At 39.8% G+C, this 23346-nt stretch overlaps 1 protein-coding gene across 3 annotated transcripts in view; it reads right to left on the bottom strand.

The window, feature by feature from the left end:
- Positions 1-6488, bottom strand: part of TRIM37 (tripartite motif containing 37) — a 114806-nt gene extending 108318 nt beyond the window's left edge. For all 3 annotated transcript variants that reach the window (XM_065896411.1, XM_065896413.1, XM_065896412.1), the window contains exons 1-2: positions 6468-6488; positions 4607-4708 (exon numbers count right to left, since the gene is read on the bottom strand). In XM_065896411.1, coding sequence (XP_065752483.1) covers positions 4607-4708; positions 6468-6488 — 123 coding nt within the window. The remainder of the gene's footprint in view (positions 1-4606; positions 4709-6467) is intronic.
- Positions 6489-23346: the final 16858 nt, after the last annotated feature.

The following is a 23346-nucleotide window of genomic DNA, read 5'->3' as shown; positions in this document are numbered from 1 at the left end:
CTAGTCCCCTGGCTTTAAATACTATCTATATGCTAATTATTCAATCTCTCTAACGTCCCCTTCCTCAAATCCAGGTTCATTCCCCTTCCTCAAATCCAGGTTCATATTTCCAACTGTCAACCTCTCCAATTAGATGTATAATAAACATCTCAAACTTTACATATTAAAACAAAAAAAAATTTATACATTAAAAGGGTGAATTTTATGTTATGTGAATTATATCTAATTTTTTTAAGATTTTAAAAACTACAAGTATTGTAATAAAGTGAACTAGTCCAAAATTTTGAACTGGAGTATCACAGAGTCACAAATTGGTTTTTTGTTTCTTTTTTTTTTTTTAAGAAAGAACTATATTTAATCATACCGCGGGCTTCCCTGGTGGCACAGTGGTTAAGAATCAGCCTGCCACTGCAGGGGACATGGGTTTGAGCCCTGGTCCAGGAAGATCCAAGATGCTGCGGAGCACCTAAACCCATGTGCCACAACTACTGAGCCCGCAAGCCACTACTGAAGCCCTCATGCCTAGAGCCCGTGCTCCACAACAAGAGAAGTCACCGCAATGAGAAGGCAGCGCGCCGCAACAAAGAGTAGCCCCCAATCACCACAACTAAAGAAATCCCATGTGCAGCAACGAAGACCCAACGCAGCCAATAATAAATTAATTAATAATAAAAAATCATATTGCTCTCACTAGCAAAAACAATGGTTTTCTGTAGTTACTAAGTAAAATGTAATTTAAAAGTAAAAAAAAAAAAAAACACTTTTACATCTATAACCTACCCAAATCTGTTCTTCCCTTAGCTTTTTCTACTTCAGAATGGGAAACCATTAATTCACCCAGATGCTGTAAAAAACTTTCCTCACATCCCATCTGTATGAAAATCCATTGATTCTACCTTCAAAACATACCCAGAATTGCCCTATTTTTCACCACCTTCACTGTTACCATTCTGGTCTAAACTACCATTCATCTTTCACTAATAAAGCACATCCTAACTGCTCTCTTCACTCTCTCCCCATCTGCCTACAGTCCACTTTCCACACAGTAGCCAGAGTGATAGCTTTCAAAACATTAATTACTTCAAATCACTCAAAAGCTTTCAATGGCTAGCAGCACACTTAAAATAAAATCCAAGGTCTTGACCAAGGCCTCAAGCTATATCTTCAAACTCATTTCCTTTCCCTCTCTCCCTCTGTCCACTTTGCTCTGAACACACTGCTTCTTTGGTATTTCTCAACACAATAAACATATTTCTTTCTCACGGCGTTTGCCCCTTTTGATTTCTGTGCCTGGGACTTTCTTTCCCTACATATTCCCATCACTCTCATCCTGGTCTCTGCTCAAATGCCATCTACTCAGAGAGACCTTCCCAGATTACTCTATCTAAAATAGCTACCAACCTGCCAGTTACCTCTCAAAGTCCCTACTCTATACCCTCAACCAGTTTCATTTTTCTTTATGCTATGAAGAATATCTAACATACAGCCATTTACTTTTTTGCCTATATCCCAACTAGAAAACAAGTCAATTCCTTAAGAAGTCAGTGCCTAACTCCAAGTCCACAATTAATATTTGTTCAATGAATGAACAAATGAATGGTGAATTCAGGAACCAGAACAACTCTGAAAAAGGAAGGTTAGAACCATATTATTCAGATGGTCTGAATATAAGGCTAATGTTCTTGGACTTCAGGCAATAAATCTCTGAGGCTTCTGGGAGGGAAAAAGAATGACATTACTGGAAAATATCAATATGGCAGCAGGATACAAAATGGACAAGAGAAGAAGACTCAAGACAGAGAGATCAGTTAGATAGTAACTATAATTATCTAAGCATTAGGTAATAGATGTCTGTATTTCTCTATTAGGATGGTAATAATAAGAATGGAAAGGTAGGACAGATATAAATGACACTAGGAGATAACTGACAGGACAAAAATTATTGGTGTCAGAGGTTTCAAGTTTGATTAGTAGAAAAGAACAAACAAAAAAAATTCAAAAAGAGTCAATTTGAGAAAATAATAGGAAGAATTTGATCTAGAACAAAGTTCAAGATGCTGGAAGGACAATCAGAAAAGACATTTATAGGTCAATGCTGAAGGAGTAGATTTAGGAGCTATGCACACAGATGATGGTTAAACCTGCAACAATAAATCAAATTTCTCAAAGTAGATAAAAATTTCCCAGAAACTTCAAAATAGAGAATGTCAGCGCAATATTTAAGGAATAAATACTTGTAAGGAACAGGAGGAGGAAGAGGAAAAGTGAAGAAATGAAGAATCAATGAGTGGACTTCCCTGGCAGTCCAGTGCTTAAGACTTCGCCTTCCAATGCAGGGGGTGTGGGTTTGATCCCTGGTCCAGGAGTTAAGATTCCACATGCCTCAGGGCCAAAAAACCAAAACACATAAAACAGAAGCAATATTGTAACAAATTCAATAAAGACTTTAAAAATGGTCCACGTAAAAATAAAAAAAACAACGAAAAAAAGAATCAGTGACGTATAAGGTAATAACCAGAGATCATATGTATGCTGAACCTTCATCAAAAGAGCTGAGTCCAGATCTACTCTACCAATAAATTAACTACAGTGATAGAGGCCAATTACTTAATTTCTCTAGCTTCATTCAGCTTTACCATTTATAAAACATAATGATATGTATGAGTTGCTATTTTTACAACAGAATAATACAACACCTTACAAATGGAGAGTACATTTTAGTTTTTTTTGTTTGTTTGTTTGTTTTGCGGCATGCGGGCATCTCACTGTTGTGGCCTCTCCCGCTGCAGAGCACAGGCTCCAGACGCACAGGCTCAGCAGCCATGGCTCGGCGGCCATGGCTCAGTGGCCATGGCTCATGGGCCCAGCCGCTCCGCGGCATGTGGGATCCCCCCGGACCGGGACACGAACCCGCGTCTTCTGCATCGGCAGGCGGCCTCCCAACCACTGCGCCACCAGGGAAGCCCTAGTTTTTTTTTTAAACAAGTGTCCACCATCAGCTTTTTTCTTTTGTTGTGGACCTTTATTTTTTTTTTTAATTTTTATTTTTGGCTGCGTTGGGTCTTCGTTGCTGCACACGTGCCCCCCCCCAGTTGCAGGGGGTAGGGGCCACTCTTCGCTACGGTGCGCGGGCTTCTCACTGCAGTGGCCTCTCCCGTTGCAGAACACGGGCTCCAAGCGTGCAGGCTTCAGTAGTTGTGGCTCGCGGGCTCTAGAGCACAGGCTCAGTATCTGTGGCGCAAGGGCTTCATTGCTCCATGGTATGTGGGATCATCCCGGACCAGGGCTCGAACCCGTGTCCCCTGCACTGGCAGGCGGATTCCTAACCACTGCGCCACCAGGGAAGTCCCGATGTGGGCCACTTTTAAAGTCTTTATTGAATTTGTTACAATATTACTTCTGTTTTATGTTTTGGTTTTTTGGTGGAGAGGCATGTGGGATCTTAGCTCCCCAACCAGGGATCGAACCTCCCACCCCCTGCATTGGAAGGTGAAGTCTTAACTACATTTTAGTTTCTAAATTACCTTTTAGCTTATCTCATTTAACGCCACAACCATCCTGTGAGACAGATCTTGTTATCCACATTCTATTGTTTGAGAAAACAACGCTAAGATCAAGTCTCTCAGTTTATGAGTAGGAGAACCAGCATGGTATGTTACTTAGGCCCTCTGTAGATGTGTAGTGTCAAAGAACACAGACTCTTGACCCAGGCTTCCTGGGTTCAAATCCAGCTCCATCATTTGCTAAATGTGTGACTGGAAGCAAATGATTTAAGTGTTTCAGATATTACTCTTGACAAAGGGATATTTATCTTCCTCAGGCAAGAATAAGGAACCACAGAGAAATTTTGAGATGATGAGCGTGTTAAATGACTTTGACTTTCTCAATAAAGGAAATAATCTACTAAGAGTCGTGTGGGCCAGGCAGTTTTCAACTATGGCCTGCAGATGTGTGACTGAATCCCCACACACAATCAAAATAAGCTCTTCTGCTTTACATCTTAAGCTTCCTAATAATTTTGTTTCTGGGGTTCACCTACATTCAATTTTTAAAGCCATTGGATTATATTCATATTTAAGGTCTCTTTTAGCTATAAGATTATATGATTTTATTATGTGCCTTTTAACCCATTACTAGCTTTTTCTCTATCTTACCCATCAAACAAGTATAAACTCTCCCTCCTGAGTCTCATAGCACTTTGTGAGTGCCTCTTGAGGACACTGCACATTCTTCAATATAAACACAAAGACCATTCTCTCAATTAGATTTAAGCTCCTGCAGGGCAGGCACTTCCATCACTCAACCCCAAACACAACGCAGGTAAGCACTTAGTATGTACTTGTTAAATGCACAGTGATTTAATAATGTAAATATACTAAAATTACACTGGGCTTTGGTTTCCAGACACTTCATGGCAATTATGACTTGATGATTATTCATCTCCATAGTACTAAACAATATACATTGATGGTCTCCCTATTAAGAAACAATCATTTAAGACATTTTTAAAAGGACATAAAATGTAAAATTAAAACAAGATAAAGAAAATGGTTTTTACAATACACCCTATATATACTAAATGTATGTAAAAAGAGATACAACTTACCCTGATACAGCTGAAACAACAAAGCTTGGAGCAATGAGGACACAGGCGTGCATCCCGCAATTTCTCCATACAAATGAAACATCGGAAAACATCAGCAATGCTCTGAAAATAATAAAAGATATAAGGTTCACCAGATTACGCTACTGAATCATGAGTAAAAGGCATGCTTGCAATAATTCACCTGACAATTACATTTATTTTGGGTTGATAACATCCCAGTTTTAACTATATTCCATATCAGGACTTGGTTAGTCAAGGTCCAGGGTACCTCAGAACATCTCCTGGGAAAAAAATGCTTCCTTTTTTCTAAGCTTCACAGTGGTTCTAGTCTAAGAAAAGAATTTGGAATGCAAACATAGACATGCACAAATATTTTCATGGAAACATCAATTATAATGGCAAGAATCTGGCTATAGCCCAAACGTCAAAATACTAAGTTACAGGAGTTAACGTAGACTATGATAATCACAGAAATATTTTTGAATTGTTTAATGATCAAAAAAAACCCTTATGATGTGTAACAGTAAGGAAAAAAAAGGCAAACTATGACTGAATGAACACTATGAACTTGTGACTTTTTCTTCAATTTCCCCAAGGGGGATGCACTGCTTTTATAATTTAAGTATAAAAAGATACATTAATGGCAGCATACTTTGATCAAGAGAGAAACAATGTAATTCAGAATCCAGAAATCTGAATTTCTGCTCTGAATTTCTGCCATGCTGCTGCAACCAACTAGCTACTTATTTGAGCCCGAAATTCTGTCCGTATGGAGAATTTTGGTGGTAGCTCTATGAAGGCTTTGGGAAGAAAAATAATACGTAAACAGAAGAAGCAGTATTATCTTTGCCAGCCATGAATCCATGAATCCATTTAGGAAGTATCTGACAAGAAAACAGATATAATTAAATGTAGGTTATTATATATTTTAAGTTTATTTTTACAGTACTCACATTTATTTTTACTCCATTCCAGAGGAATTAAACTCTTCTAAAACCAAGGTAAGGTTACAAAACTTTTATAATACTTTTACATGAGGAATTAAGGAGAAAATTACTCACGAGTCTAACCATGACTCTGCAGGACCAGAAAGAATCTGTGAGATGCAGACGTTGGGGGATGGGGGGTACGGCGGGGGACAATACGACCATTGGATGAACTAGTTTCAAGTGGAGTGCCCAGGTAATATAGCTGTTCCTTATCAAGGATTTAGTATTTTAGTAATTGCAAGGTTCAAGTCTTGACAATTATTATTATTATACAATTATGTCCAATAAGCAATCTTTTTTAAGTTCCTAGCATTAACGTAAATACCCCAAACGTTTGAAATCATCGTTTACAAGAGTCATATATAAAAAGAATAGGTTGCTCTGGAAAACTACAGTCAAACAGGATAGTAAAATTATATCCTCAATCAGTCTAGGAAGGGCAGATGTCTACAAAATGTACCGCTGGGAGGGAATGATTATCCATTCGGAGGGAGATTTGGATCCGCGCAAAAACTCGTAAGAACTGATGGCGAGTCGCAGCGCACGTCCGTCTAAAGAATCTGCAGTTCTGCTCTGCACAGGCTGTAGTTTGCAGAAACCCTGTGGGGATGAGTACCCGTGCCAAGACATCCTGAAAACGCCAGGATACGCACCACCTGACTGCGGGTCAGAGCACAGGGCAGCCGGAGGGCTGCAGAACGAGCACGGCGTCCTCTGCACTGGGCCAGCCCCCTCCACAAAGGCAGCGGCGGGGTGGGGGTACTAGGGCAAGGCGCCCTACGAGAGGGTGGACTAGGGCAAAGCGCCTCGAATAAAGAACGCTCAGCGGGTGGCGAGGGAGACTAAGCACCACCTTCCTCAAGCCCCCTCACCTCCACGCTCTGTTCATCCATTGCCTCCGGCTCTCGGCGGGGCGCTCGGCGACCCGCGGAGTCCGTGGTCTGACCTGTTAGGCGCCGGCCTGAGGTCACCAAGTCAAATCGCCGCGGAGAACAGCCGGGCGCCTACATCAGAGGTCTCCGACCACCGCCCCACCTGCGTGCCCCATCGCTTCGGGCTCGGCGCCAACTACCCACACTTCGCCATTTTTATCCGCGCGCCAGCCCTAGGGCGCAGTGGGAGGGTGAGCGGTAGCCACAAGCTTCTTTCCTCCCGGCTGAGCGGCCCGCCAGCGACCGAGCAGGAGCCTTGCCCACGTGACGCGGGCGCGCGCCTATCAAACCGCAGCTGAAGCCCGGCGGCGCTGGTCTTCCGCGACTCAGTTGCCGCTGGGAATTCGCAAACACCAACGGTAACCAGGGTAGCGGAAGGTGCGGTGTGAGAAAAGGCGCGGCCCGCGTGCACGCATGCGCACAGGCCGCAGCGCTAAGGGAGCGGACCAGCGGCGGGCGCCTAGTTCCCGCGGTGCAGGGGAGCACACGAGATTTGGCCGCTGGCTGCTGCAGGGTTGCGTGCCTTCGGCCCGTGTTAGCGCAGGCGGAGAAGGGCGCGGCGCTTGACCGCGCCCCGTCTCCCTCAGGGGAGGGGCGGCGCTCTACCCTTCTCAAACTTTCGCGCGCCAAAGGCTGGAGCCACCTGGAGGGTTTGTGGGAAATGCAGACTCCGGAGCCACACCCCTAGGTATTCGGACTCCGTGATTCTAGGGTGGGGCTCCACGAAGTCGTTTTCCACAAATTCTGTCGGTGATTTGGCTGCAGGTGGCTTGTGGCCCGCACCTTGAGAAACTGTGGTACAGAGGATTCGTGGCTAGTGCTTCTTTCTCGGGGAGCAAGCCCAGATTCTCAGGTTTTTAAGACTTCCGCCCCACGTACGGAAGCAAAGCTCCAGATTGTGAAGCCTAGAGCGGTAATTTCAGAGTCGGGAGTGGGAGGACGGGACCACGGACGGTGTAGACGTCAGACCCACACCCAACCACACTCGCCCTGCATTGCTTGGGGCTCGAGGTGAGCTATCGCCATGAGACTGTGGAAAGTGCAAGAGTATCAGCTGTATTCAGCTTTCCCATATTGGCGTCTGCTTTCTACAGTTTTGTAGCGTAAGAAATGTTTAAAGATTGCAGAAATTTAAGGTGTGAGGCAAAGGATGTACATCAAATTCTTGAGTTTAATTTTTCCTTTCCAGTTTATTGCAAACAACTGTTACACTTAACCGAAAGTGAATGCACCTGAAGAGAATCAACAATTATCTAGGAAGAATTTCTTAACTATCAAAGCATTTGGACTTTCTTATAAGTAGTGGGCATAACAATTTTTTTTAACTACATGAGCCATGTACAAAGATATAATTTAGGAATAATTGTGCCTGAAAAAATTCTTTCAGCAAAAATTATTTATGGTCTTGGAACTACATAGGTTGCACATCTTTTATACTAAAATGCCCTCAGTTGTACATTTTAATAATGGCAAGTGGTTAATTTTATGGTATGTGAATTTTACCCCAATTTAAAAAGTTACTTGTGAAACACGGTACTATACTACTTGGGACTCAAAGGGTAATGAGAAGTGGTCTTTGCAACCCAGCATAGCAGAAAGCAAATAGGTAAAATTACAATGTATGATAAATATTAAAATAGCTTCTTGTACTAATAGATATATTTGCCCAAGAGCCCCAAAATGTTTAAAGATTTATTGCAATAGTTCATAACAGTGGAAAATTAGAAAACCCGTACAACTAATTAGGGGTCATTGCTTGCAAGCACTAAGTCAGATTCTGGCTAACTTAAGCAAAAAAGGAATTTAGTTGGCAGGATGCTAAACTGCTGTGTGTCGTTGAGAAAACTGTCATGTGCTCTATGAGAATTCCTTAAGGAAAGGCTGACCTTGCCGTCCTCCTTTACCCACCCTCCAAATCTCCTAACTTGTGTATTATACAGCTTAAACGCCTATAAAAGAGGAACTGGTAAAACTTATGGTAAATTTATATATACAGCTGTTCAAAAGAATGATATGAAGATACCAAAGATATTTTTAAGATAAAAAAAGGGTGCAGCTGCAGTACAGTATATGGTATCAGCCTATTTTTGTTTAAAATGTTTTTTAATTTGTATACGTGTAGAAACATCTGAAAAAGTTGCAGTTATTTGGGAGAATAAGCATACTTATATTTTTTTAATTTCTTAAAATTAAAGTTGTGTTTAAAATACAACCTAATTAAAATTAATTTGTATCACAACTTAAGACATAAAAACAGTAGTCACATAGGAGAAAACAATTATCCAGATGAGAAATAAAAAAGGTCTAAATTAGGTAGTAAGAGTGAAGGTAAAGTGAAGGTTGGATACAACAAACATTTCAAAGAATTATAGATTTCAAAGAATTATAGATTATAGAATTATAGATTTTATTAACGAAGAAGATAAAGGGATGCAAACTTTAATTCCAGCTAACAGAATAGTTGCTGTTAACAAAATAAGAAAATCTGTTAAGTATTCTGGACATGTTCAATTTGAATATTCAGGTAGAGGTTTTTATTGGAAATTTGGATCTAGGTCTAGTGAAATAAGTTATACTTGGGAATCATTCCCCAAAAGGGCAATAAATGAACCTTGGGAAATAAATGAATATATAAACAAGAGCAATTTTAAGAGGGATGAGGGGAAGAACCAACATTTAGAAGGTAACTTGTGAAGTAAGTCATAGAGGAAAAACAGTACAATCTAGTTTTTTTTCTGATTGAAAGCAAAACCCTTTAACACCAGTACCTTGTTAAGACCTCTTCATGATAACCACCATTTTTCAATATCACCATCACCATCACATCCCAGAGCCATACCATGACAGGAACTTCCTCAATATTAATTGCCTGAGTACTGAAGAAAAATATTATCTGTTACTAAGGTGTGACTTATTTATCTGTAATTTAAAAGGGGGGGTTACTTTCTGTTCTCCAGATATTCAGAAGAGACAAGACAATTTTAACTGAAGCTACTCTTCCAACCCTGTCTGTCAGCTATTGTAAGTTTGTTAATAACATAACAAAAAATTCTTTTAAAATTACATTAAAGTATAATTCTATAACCTGTAAAACTAACATTTGATACACTTTTCCTAATCTTTCAATGCCTTGTTTTTATGACATATATAGAAATATTTATTGAAGGACTACTAAATATCAAACCCTAATACTTTACCATCTCATTGTGCTTCCAGCCATCCTGACACACACAAGTCAAGTGGTTTGCTCAGGGTCGTACAGCTAGAATTTAAAACCTGTGTTTACATATCCGGTATGAGTCCAAAGCTCAATCTTGACGACAAAGCTACAATATCGGCTTCTCCTCTTACCTATTTAGCATAGCTTTAACATTTCCCAGAACATTAACAGTAATAATTTACTGGCAACCTGACCTTCTGTTGTATAGATATACCATGATTTACTTTCATATTTACTTGCCATTAGTTTTTTCTTTTTTTTAATAAATAGGGAAGTTGACACGCGCGCGCACACACAAAACAAACTGGCAAGTAGCGGTTGCCAGTGATCCTCTCATTTCAGTTTCTTAGCTTTCATATACAGTAGAATGAACAATTACAGTAATATAGACCAGAGGAGAACAAAGGTAGTATTGAAGTATAACAGGGACAATCTAAAACAGCGTTTGAAAGCAGAGCTCATGCTGCTCAACATTAGCAGGAAGAAGGAATAGGACAAAAATAAAAGTGAGGCTGTCACAGAAAAGCCAGCTTATTACTAAGTTAGGTTTTATGGGAGGCTGTTAAGTCACACATTAGCAGTCTCACCAATAATGTGACCACATCTGCAATCAGAATTTTCAATAATAAAATTATATACAAATATATAACATAATACAAATTTTTTTTCTATCCTTTAATTTCCAAAGCATGTTCATTCACATTTGACTGACTTGTGGTACATAATTTTCTTTTACAATAGGCCAGGACATCTGTGTTATCCTGATTATACAAAAACAGATACAAAATGGTGTTGAGACTTGCCTGAAATTACAAGACTAAGTGTATACGCATATATATTTTTAAATCTCTTTATTTCCATTCCATCCCTTTGGCTGAACATTATGAGTACAATATCTGCCCTTCTTCTTGTATTCCCCTCTCTCGTGGAAGGCATCACTATCCAGTAACCCAAGCCAAATCTCCTTTGTCATCCCCCCACCAACAGTCATCAAATGCTAACAAGACAGCTTCCTGAATCTCTCTGGAATTGATCTCTTCCCCATTAGAGTTCCCTTTTGCAAGTCCACTTCTTCATCATAAGTCTGACATGTGAGCTCTTAATTGCTCTGCCGCAGTTTTCTCTTCTTCAGTCAGTGGTAACAGCTACAAAACAAATGACAAAATCTTTATTTCAAAATCCCTTAAAACAACAAGGTCCTACTGTATACCACAGGGAACTATATTCAATATCCTGTGATAAATCATGATGGAAAAGAATATGAAAAAGAATGTATGTATGTATATAACTGAATCACTATGCTGAAGAGCAGAAATTAACACATTGTAAATGAACTATACTTCAATAAAATAATTTTTTTAATTAAAAAAATCTTTAAACACTGCTAAATTAATTTCTGCTTTGTTACACCAAGAAAAGTTTCCATAAGTTCATACTATGTATGTAATCACAAATTTAGGAAGGCAAGGAAAAAATACATATTGGCTATCTATATACAAGCTACTTTGATGTTTAAGTTTCCAAAGAACTTGCAATTAAATTGAAGAAACAAGACCAAGAAATCAAACAATTTAAGGACAGTAATTTAACAGAACCAAGGAAGTCACATTTGAACAGCATATTCTAAAAGTGCTTTGAAAAAGAAGTGGGAACAAAAATAGTCTGGAAGTTTCTTCAGAAGTAGAGATTTGGGTTAAATTTTGAAGGATAATTAAGATGCTTTTATCTGCAAGTAATAGAGACACACTTGAAAATGGATAAATAAGAAAATGTATTATCACTGCACAATAAATACAGAAGAAGGGCAGGTTTCAGGGCTGGTTTATGCTCAACAATGTAAGGACTCAGTTTTTTCCATCTAACAGCTCTGATATCCTTGATGGTGGCTTTATCCTCAAGCTGACAGGAAAGTGGCTCTAGCGGTGCTAGGTATCACATCTGTACACAATGTTTAGAAGAAGTAAAGCTTTCTCTTCCCAGGGTTCTCTCAGCAGTGGGGAAACTCTTCCTAATTTCCTACTTTCAGACTTTCCCTCCTCATATGTCATTTGCATTACAAACCTATTCCTGAACCAATGTTAGTTAAAGGAAAATCCATTCCCCTTGCAAATGAGGCAAACCCCTGAAGCTGAGGATAGCAGCAACTTTACCTCAGGCCTGAGTCTGAGGAATGGCACACATCTCAAGAGAGTCAGTAATCTTTTAGGCAGGAAGAGAGAACAGATGCTGAGAAAACAACCAGCAAACAGAATTCACAAAAGCAGGTAGAAGGACTACTAAATATCAAAAGGGAAGGGGACTTCCCTGGTGGCACAGTGGTTAAAAATCCGCCTGCCAATTCAGGGGACACGGGTTCAAGCCCTGGTCTGGGAAGATTTTCACATGCCGCAGAGCAACTAAGCCCATGCACCACAACTACTGAGCCTGCGCCTAAAGCCCACGAGCCACAACTACTGAAGCCCACCCTCTGCAACAAGAGAAGCCACCGCAATGAGAAGTCTGCGCACCGCAACGAAGAGTAGCCCCTGCTCGCCGCAACTAGAGAAAGCCCACGCTCAGCAACAAAAACCCAACGCAGCCAAAAATAAATAAGTAAATAAATTTATATATTAAAAAACAAAGAAAAGCCGAAGGCAAGTTGTAAGGGGCTTTCACAGAGCACCAACAAACAGGCTAGCTGAAACATAGGGTTAATGAGGAAATAATAGGAGGTAGGACCTGAAGAATCACTCAAATAGTTACAAATCTGCTTAACTATGTAGGTCATCTCTAGAGAGACTGCCAAATCTGGAACACCTCATACCTACAGAATCAGAAGCTCTAGGGCAACGCTGTCCAATAGAACTTGCTGTGATGCTGGAAATATTCTGTATCTGCACAGTCCAATCAGTAGATGAAGGACTGAATTTTTAATTTTATTTAATTACTTTTAATTTTAATTTATATAGCCACATAAGGCCATTGGACACCCCACCTGGTTTCGTTTATCAAGCCATCATTTGCCCAAAATGTTCACATGGATAAAATGAAAAACAATCATAGGCCTTACTGCAGCTCAAATAGTAACAGAATTTCCCTCTTCTGTCTCAAAAACAGGAAATGGCATTATTCTGGCAAGACTTTGTTCTCCATGAATCCATGTTTCTCATTGTGATCTCTGAAATTCAGAGAGATTTCAGACCATCTGTTTATAAAATAAAACTTCAAAGAGGTTTTCCAGGAGTTAACTAGTCTAAAATGTGTAGAAATTTTTCTTCTTTAATACAAATGTTTCAGAGCATCGATGGAATACCATACATTCTATCTTTAATGCCTTTTTAATTTTCTATTTATTGCTATACTTTTGTTTGGGAGGGGTTGTTTTGCTATCTTCTATTTGGAACAAGTTTAGTCCTTTTTTTTCTTTTGATGGTCACCTTTACAATTAACTATATTTAAACCTCAGTGTCTTAACAGCAACTAAAGATCAGGAAATTAATATGTATTCCCTTCCTTCCACCTCCTTTTCTGTTCTTATCTCCCTATTTATTTTTTACTATTACCAATTCAAGTTTTTTTAATTCAAATATACATTTTCTGTCCTTCCAAATGAAAAACCACTCAACTTGATAAAAATCATAGCAAGATAATAACTGAACCGTTTTACTTTGTTTGCTTTCTTTCGTTTATGAACAAAGGACCATTTGCCCTAAGTAGAGATCCCTTTCTTGTTCTTCATGTTCCCAAAATAATTTTAAAAGCCCTTTTGGTTATTTTAGAAGTTTTCAGAATCCTCAGCTCAATCTAGCCTTTGGCTTTCTTAACTATTCTCACAGTTCTGACCATATGTCTAATATACCTCTTTTTATACTTGAAATTCCTTTACACGTCCTTTACACTCTGGGTTCATAGAACTATTTTTGGTTATATAACTCTCTATAGATGCCATTCCCTTTTCTTCCACATTTTGATCATAAAAATTTTCTCTTGGGCTTCGCTGGTGGTGCAGTGGTTGAGAGTCTGCCTGCCGATGGGGGGGACGCGGGTTCGTGCCCCAGTCCGGGAGGATCCCACACACCACAGAGCGGCTGGCCCCGTGAGCCATGGCCGGTGGGCCTGCGCGTCCGGAGCCTGTGCTCCGCAACGGGAGAGGCCACAGCAGTGAGAGGCCCGCGTACCGCAAAAAAAAAAAAAAATTTCCCTTAATTTTCTACTACTATCTCATTTTTAAACTAGTGGGTATAAAACCGACTATATTCAACATTTCCCAACCTGGCTATCATTGATTCTAAAATATGATCTCCTTTTTCAAGGTTTATAACCTGCCTTTCAGTCATTTCTCCTTATTTGTCATCATCTGATCTAAAGTGAAAACCCTTAGCTTCCTACCTTTGATATAATTATTCCTCATTTCAGATACTTCTTTTAACTAAATGAAGACTTTTATAGATATTTAAATGATTTGACATCCCCTATCACTATCATAACTACTTTTCTGTACCACTTTTTTAATCTCAGAAATATGCCATTTATTTATTGTATCTAATGGAGACAATTTTTAGTAAATATTCAAAAAATCATTTTTCTCTTTCATTTTTCTCTTTACTTACCCAAATTTATTGTGCTTCAATAAATTCATGGATTTCTATACATATATGTTGATATATACGTCCAGAACTACTCTTAGTCTCTCTTCAAGATTTGTTTCCTTAGAACAAGTTTATGTGCTTCTGTTGTCAAGCTCTGATCATATGTACAATGAAGAATATGTGACTTGATTTTATTTATAAAGGTTATTACATCTTTTTTGCATTTTATTTATTAGCAGGTGACGCCACCCATACTATTTAAATTCCTGCTCCCTGTTCCCTCTGTGCCCTTTTTAATTGCCCTCCCCTCTTCCACTATTCATTTCTCCATGACATAACACATACATTTAAGGTGTCATTTTACGATTTTTACCCAGGCACTGTTCTCTTTTCCTCCATTGGTAACATAAAGAATTCTTGATCAAATTAAACTGGGTAATCAACCTTTGAGATCTACTCTTGCTGCAAGCCTATAATTCAAGTAACTTAAGCCATAATTTAGTTCAGACTTGGCAAATAAATACCATGTATGCTGCCCCTAGCAGCATGCCACAGCAGATAGCTTTTTTGCCATGCCCAGACACAGCTCCTTAATACAGCATTCTAAGCAGGTGTTACCAGTTAACCGATTGGAGTTAGCACCAGAAATTAAAACCTATTGGACATCTTTTGTCCAGATAATTAAATTCAACTCTATGATTCCAACTACATTAGGCTACTTTTTCTTTCAAAAGCCCTCACCTTTGCATTGTAAATGAAAATGCGAGCAAACTCTTCAATTGGCTGTTAGAGATCTCAGTGCCTAGGTCAGCAGTTCATATTCTTTTTCCTACTCCAACATATCTAAAGAGTTTTACACATCAGTGATAGAGGATTACACTAAATGAGATCCTTACAGTAAATGAGAAGGGGGTGCAGAATGGAGGAAGAGGATGAAGGTCAGGCTTACCCAAGTCCACCAACCCAACTGAAGAAAAGGAGAACTAAAAAAAAGTCACTGGTATAGATGCTTTCTAGATTTCTCAGTCTCACTAGTTCTTACAGGAACCAGCAGAACTGGTAGATTTAATAAGTATTAGGAAGATTTCTCTTCTGCCATGGCTACATAATCCAAGAAAGCATACCTCTTCATTAACCATGTCAAGTCCACCTGCTCATTTTAAAATAAAAGGAGGGAGACTTCCCTGGTGGTGCAGTGGCTAAGAATCCACCTGCCAATGCAGGGGACACGGGTTCGATCCCTGATCCGGGAAGATTCCCACATGCTGCAGAGCAACTAAGCCCACGTGCCATAACTACTGAAGCCCAGGTGCCTAGAGCCCGTGCTCTGCAACAAGAGAAGCCACTGCAATAAGCCTGCGCACCACAATGAAGAGTAGCCCAGCTCACCGCATCTAGAGAAAGCCCGCGCACAGCAAAGAAGACCCAACACAGCCAAAAATAAATTAAATTTATAAAATAAAGAAGATGAGAGCTATTATACTTCAGGGAATCAGGAAAATCTCATTTCTATCAACAGTTCCAACTGCTGAATTTCAAAATAAGAGTTACTGGGGATTTATCTTTCAAAGAGAAATTCAGAATTAAAATTCTACAAATCCAACTGGTCAATTGAAAGCATTACCTTCAGGTCTGTTTGCTTTTGTAGTTCTTGTATCAAGGTCATAGTCTTATTGAAAGTAGCACAAATGCGGCTCTTAGTCTCTTTATGCTCGACAGCAATTGGTTTAAAGCGTGCATGCAAAGTTTGATATCGAGACTTTATTGCTGACAATTCCTTTAAGAGTGTAACAGGATTTTTCTACATCAGGAAAAAAATTAATATATATTAAACCTGGAAAGGAAAAATTAAGCTTCTTTTAAGAATTAAAATATATACGGCACATTCTACCATCCATTTAATAGAACACTGTATTTAATACGCAACTATGGGACAGAGGATGGGAGGAAGGAAAAAAGAGAGAAGTATAAGACCTACATCCTATTCTCAAGGAATTTAAAGCCTAGGCACAGAAATAACCCCTCCCCTGCACACACACACACACACACACACACACACACACACACAAAACAGCAATATTAAACAGCAAATAAGGTCACATTAGATATGTAATATTTGATGTATAGCTCACAATAATTAATTACACCATACTTCTAAAATACAGTTCTAAATGTTATTATACAGAAGGTGATTTAAGGAACTATTTTGATTTGTTGAATAAGACAACTTGAAACCACTTATGATGAAATTCTTTTTTAATTAATTTATTTATTTTTGGCTGCATTGGGTCTTCATTGCTGCACACATGCTTTCTCTAGTTGAGGAGAGCGGGGCTACTCTTCGTTGCCGTAAGCGGGTTTCTCATTGCGTGGCTTCTCTTGTTGCAGAGCACAGGCTGTAGGCGCGCTGGTTCAGTAGTTGTGGCTCATGGTCTGTAGAGTGCAGGCTCAGTATTTGTGGCGCACGGGCTTATTTGCTTCGTGGCATGTGGGAACTTCCCGGACCAGGGCTGGAACCCGTGTACCCTGCATTGGCAGGCAGATTCTTACCTACTGCGCCACCAGGGAAGTCCAGAAATTCTTAAATACACTGTCATGGGGCTAAAGTATGTATGAGCACCAATTCACTGACCTCACTATACAAAATGCATGCCAACTCAAGCAACTATATTTATAAATTACATTAGTTTTTCAAATTCATTTTGGAATATAAACCACTATTCCAAAAAAGACATTTCAACTGGGTGCTTTCTGCCACTTGGTTATTCTTTTCATTCCCTGGTGGTTTCTTAGCAAACCCTCCAATACTAGCTATTCCAAACTTTCTCCACTCCCTCCAGTTCCCATCCACCCCTTCTTGGCAAAAGACCTCACCCCAACTACTTTACTGAGAAGACAGAAACCATCTAGGAGTTTCTACTCCTGCGTTTTCACTGAAAATGAAAACACTATGGACATTCTGATCCTTACTTAGCCCCTAACACTACCACTATTTTTTTTAATAAATTAGTTTATTTATTTATTTTTGGCTGCATTCGGTCTTTGTTGCTGCACACGAGCTTTCTCTAGGTGCGGCGAGCGGGGGCTACTCTTGGTTGCGGTGCGCAGGCTTCTTATTGCCGTGGCTTCTCTTGTTGCGAGGCACAGGCTGTAGGGACACGGGCTTCAGTAGTTGCAGCACGCAGGCTCAGTAGTTGTGGCTCTCGGGCTCTAGAGCGCAGGCTCAGTAACTGTGGCGCATGCGCCTAGTTGTTCCACGGCATGTGGGATCTTCCCGGACAAGGGCTTGAACCCGTGTACCCTGCATTGGCAGGTGGATTCTCAACCACTGTGCCACCAGGGAAGTCCCACTACCACTATTATTGTTGTGTCCTCCCCATATCCTCCAGAACCTTAAATTTCCTATATTTCAATAACCTTTTCATACCTTCCTCTATACAGACCTCAAATATATATAAATTTTCCCTATACTGAGGGGAAAATTAACTCTTCTCTTGACTCTGTTGCAATTCAAAACCAGTTTCATTTTTCTTACTCCATTTGCCACCAACCTTCTAGGTCCTATAATAATACATTTCCTAGGCCTTTTAATAATAAATAGCCCTGGGACTTCCCTGGTGGCACAGTGGTTAAGAATCCACCTGCCAATGCAGGGGACACGGGTTCAAGCCCTTGTCCGGGAAGATCCCACATGCCGTGGAGCAGCTAAGCCTGTGTGCCACAACTACTGAGCCTGCGCTCTAGAGCCTGCGAGCCACAACTACTGAGCCTGTGTGCTGCAACTACTGAAGCCCGTGCCCCTAGAGCCCATGCCTCGCAACAAGAGAAGCCACAGCAATGAGAAGCCTGTGCACCGCAACCAAGAGTAGCCCCCGCTCGCCGCAACTAGAGAAAGCTCTGCGCACAGCAACAAAGACCCAAAGCAGCCAAAAATAAATAAATAAATAATAATAATAGGAAGACCTCATAGACCAGAGTCCTTTGCCAAATTATTTTAAACAATCAAAAAGTCAGACTTGCTCTATAATTTTGATATCCCTCTTTTTGCCTCTCCTTATTTCTTTCCTATTCTAATCTTCTTAAAATGGACTCTTGATTTCCACAAAACTATAGTATCTTGGTTATCTTCCCACTCTTCAAGTATCTCCTTTGTGGACCCTACCTCATGGCTATAGTCAGAGGCTCAGTTCGTGGCCCTCTACTCCCCTCTTCTTTGGAGATTGATAAATAAAGATGATTCTAACAGGAATGAATAAGAACAGAAAATCTAACTTAAAGACTGTTAAAATAACTCTGCAGAGAGTGACCAAGACCTATGGCATGAAGAGTAGAAGCAGGAAAAGGACAAAAGAGACACCATAAAAAAGTTAAGAAAACTTATAGTATGTTTGATATGGGCAAAGAAATATAGATGACACCAAATGTATAGTCTGGCAAATACTGTATATTAAGATGCCTTTTGGGATATCTACTCAGTAAACACCCCAAGGACACTGAGACCTGTACCCTAACCCTTCATTTCTCATAATGTATCTAGATATTCTAAGAGATTGCCAGTAGAAAAACTGGAAAATACAGTCAAAACAATATCCTAAAAAGGAGGGGGGAAATAGACAAAATTGAAAGAAAAGATAAGAAAAATAGAGGATAGATTCAGGAAGTCGAATATTTCAGTAATGGGAAAGGCCACAAAAGAGGATTTCTTTTCTTATGAATATATAGGTAAGAAAAGTGATATGACTTTAGATTCACGTGTTTCATATTTAAAGAGCCCCACCAAGTGACAGCACAGTTAATGAAAAGACCTGTATCATAATCATAAAATAATTATAAAATGTCACAGCATAGATAAAATATTCTTAAAGTTCCAAGACAGATAGGTGTGCTGCAGGATTTGGGGGCGGGGTGGGGGGGGATGGAAGGTATAAAATAAGAAGGAAGACAAATACAACTGATCAGGAATTAGAATGGCATCTATTTCTCAACAAGAACACTGGAAGCTAGGAAACCACAAAACCATGATTTTAAAATTAAGAGAAAATAATCTCTAATCTAGAATTCCATACTCAACCAAACCATCCATCAACTAAAGGATTAAATAAGGGTTAAGTAAAAACATTTTCAAACATCTGACATCTCAAAGAGTGAAATATATGATCCAAACTAAAGGGAGTAAAACAAAGGGAATTACCAAAATTATGGTAAAGAAATTCCCAGCCATGCAGGAAGCCTGTAGAGCCGAAGGTTAGATTGGAGCAAGAGGACAGATAGCACACAAGGGATGTGGAAGAAAATGAAACTTAGGGATCATGTGATGTGTCTGACAATGTTGACAGGAGTTTAACAGTTCTGGTAGAAAAGTCTGAGGCTGAATTAATGATAAATGCATAGAAAAACTAAGAAAATTGAAGGGGAAAAAAAGAAAACAATTATTAGCTCCAGAAAAACAAGTTGTGTAAGAAAGGAAAAGCAAACATAGTATATTGCACAACTTGGATAAAAGCAATATTTGCAGAGCCATAATTACTGTGATCTGAACGTGTCCCTGCAAAATTCATTTGTTGAAACCTAACCCCCAAGGTGATGGAATTAAGAGGTGGGATCTTTGAGAGGTGATTATGTTATGAGGGTACAGCCATCACGAATGGGATTAGTGCTCTGATAGAAGAGGCCTTAGAGAGATCTTCCCCTTCTGCCATTTAAGGATACAACCAAAAGTCTGCAACCCAAAAGAAGGCCCCAGGGCTTCCCTGGTTGCGCAGTGGTTGAGAGTCCGCCTGCCGATGCAGGGGATACGGGTTCGTGCCCCGGTCTGGGAGGATCCCGCGTGCCGCGGAGCGGCTGGGCCCGTGAGCCATGGCCGCTGGGCCTGCGCGTCCGGAGCCTGTGCTCTGCAACGGGGGAGGCCACAACACTGAGAGGCCCGCGTACCGCAAAAAAAAAAAAAAAAAGTACCCAGTCTACTATTTTGTTATAGCAGCCCCCAAAACAGACTAAGACATAATAATATAAACAAATACTGAATGATATATCCAGAAATTGTGAAGATGAGGATACTTATGGATAGTAAAGTATTTAATCTTTATCTTCAATAACAGGAAGTTATTAATCATAACAGCTAAAATATATCACATATTCTGGACCAAACAGTTCTAAACACATTGTATATATATAATTTTATTCTCTCTTAACCTACAAAGTAGGCAGTAATAAACCATATTATAGATGAGGAAACTAAGTACAGAGAGGTTAAGTGACTTGCCTAAGATCACAATGCAGACCTGGGATTTGAACTAGAATAGTCTGCATCCAGGAAATCAGTAGATATTTCAGATCAGAGGAAAAATAGCAATACAAGCATACTACTTAGAAATATAGAGGTAAATACAAGAAGATGCTGAAATAAAAGTGTGAAACAAGGAATTACTATTTGTAACTATGTACTTCTGTTACTTTTCTAATTATTTATAAAAATTAATTTGACAAAAATAAAAGTTTCAGGTTGGGAGGAAAATTGATTTGAGGGTAGAGGACATCAACTGTGAGATGGCAAGGGATCAGGCAATTATAAATGATCTTTAGAATGGAGCTCAGTAGTGAATTATCAGAGAACTTATATGATCAGAGAACATATAAACCATAAGAATAACGAATTCCCCAAATATTGATACAAATTTATAGGGGGAAAAAATGTGTTAAGAACTAATCCTGATGATCTCCCAAACTAGGAAAAAAGAAGGAATTGGTGAATAAGGTGTAAGGAATAAACAGCCGTAGAGCTAAGAGTTAACATAGGGTAGTTAGTCAGTTACCCATACTACATGTTTTGTGACAGTAACGGGGTCTAGTAAAATTGAGATGGCAATGATTAACTCAGGAAACGTGACTTTAGGACTTAGCACCACACCACACAGGAAAACATTACTGTGCACACAGCCTGTTTTGAGTGACTGGCTTCTTGGGAGCCACCGTGTTCTTTTATTAGTGTTTGCAAACTATTCTGCACTTTATTTAATTTTGTGCCTATAACATTTCAATTCATTTTAGGGTTTTATTTATTATAAATGGGTGATCACTTTTGGTAGCTCACAAAAATATACAAGAAGTGTTCTGGTTACGACAGTGCTAGTGATGAGGAAGAAGAAAAGCCAATATGTGAGCAAAAAACTAAGTCTTTTGAAAGAAACAAAAGGAAACATGCCATTAATTGTGTTACTAAATTTAAAAGAACCTACAGGACTTCCCTGGTGGCACAGTGGTTAAGAATCCGCCTGCCAATGCGGGGGACACGGGTTCGAGCCCTGGTCCATGAAGATCCCACATGCCGCAGAGCCAATAAGCCCGTGTGCCACAACTAAGCCCACGTGCCACAACTACTGAAGCCCACAGGCCTAGAGCCCATGATCCCTCTGCAACAAGAGAAGCCACTGCAACGAGAAGCCCGCGCACTGCAACAAAGAGTAGCCCCTGCTCGCCACAACTAGAGAAAGCCTGCATGCAGCAACAAAGACCCAATGCAGCCAAAAATAAATTAATTAATTTAAAAAAAAAAAAAAGAGGGCTTCCCCCCAGTGGTTGACAGTCCGCCTGCCGATGCAGGGGACACGGGTTCGTGCCCTGGTCCAGGAAGATCCCACATGCCGCGGAGCAACTAGGCCCGTGAGCCACAACTACTGAGCCTGCACGTCTGGAGCCTTGTGCTCCGCAACAAGAGAGGCCGTGATAGTGAGAGGCCCACGCACCGCGATGAAGAGTGGCCCCCGCTTGCCACAACTGGAGAAAGCCCTCGCACAGAAACGAAGACCCAACATAGCAAAAATTAATTAATTAATTAATAAACTCCTACCCCCAACATCTTCTTTAAAAAAAAAAAAAGGGCTTCCCTGGTGGCGCAGTGGTTGAGAGTCCGCCTGCCGATGCAGGGGACACGGGTTCGTGCCCCGGTCCGGGAAGATCCCACATGCCGTGGAGCTGCTGGGCCCGTGAGCCATGGCCGCTGAGCCTGCGCGTCAGAAGCCTGTGCTCCGCAACGGGAGAGGCCACGGCAGTGAGAGGCCCGCGAACCACAAAAAAATAATAAATAAAAAGATACATGGACCCCAATGTTCATAGCAGGACTATTTACAATAGCCACGACATGAAAGCAACCTAAATGTCCATCAACAGATGAATGGATAAAGAAGATGTGGTATATGTATACAATGGAATACTACTCATCCATAAAATAGAATGAAATAATGCCATTTGCAGCAACATGGATGGATCTAGAGATTATCATACTAAGTGAAGTCAGAAAGAGAAAGACATATCATGATATCAGTTATATGTGGAATCTAAAAAAAAAATGATACAAATGAACTTATTTACAAAACAGAAACAGACTCACAGTCATGGGAAACAAACTTATGGTTACCAAAGGGGAAGAGGCGGGGGAGGGATAAATTGGAAATTTGGGATTAACGGATATATACTACTGTATATAAAATAGATAACAACGACCTACTGTATAGCACAGGGAACTATACTCAATATCTTGTAATAACCTATAATGGAAAAGAATCTGAAAAAGTATATATGTGTGTATGTAAAACTGAATCACTTTGCTGTACACCTGAAACACTGTAAATCAACTATATGTCAATTAAAAAAAAAAAAGCTAAGTGAAAGAAACCAGACATAAAAGGCCACATATTGTATGATTCCATTTATATGAAATGTTCAGACAGCAAATCTGTAGAGTTTTCAGAGACAGAAAGTGGATTAGTAGTTGTTGGGAGCTGGCCAGGGGCAGGAGAAGTGGTTGTTAACGGAGAGAAACAGCTAATGGGTATGGGTTTCTTTTTGAGGTGATGAAAATATTCAAATATTTATTGTGATGATGGCTGTACAATATACTAAATTACTAAAAATTCCAATGAACTAAATATACTAAAAAGCACTGAACTGTATACTTTAAAAGGGTGAATTTCATGGTATGTGAATTATAGGTCAATAAAGCTGTTTTTAAAAAAAAAGGTGTAGAAGAGAAAAA

The sequence above is a fragment of the Phocoena phocoena genome, chromosome 19 (assembly GCF_963924675.1).
Source record: "Phocoena phocoena chromosome 19, mPhoPho1.1, whole genome shotgun sequence".
NCBI lineage: Eukaryota > Metazoa > Chordata > Mammalia > Artiodactyla > Phocoenidae > Phocoena > Phocoena phocoena.
This window is presented reverse-complemented; position numbering and strand designations above follow the sequence as displayed.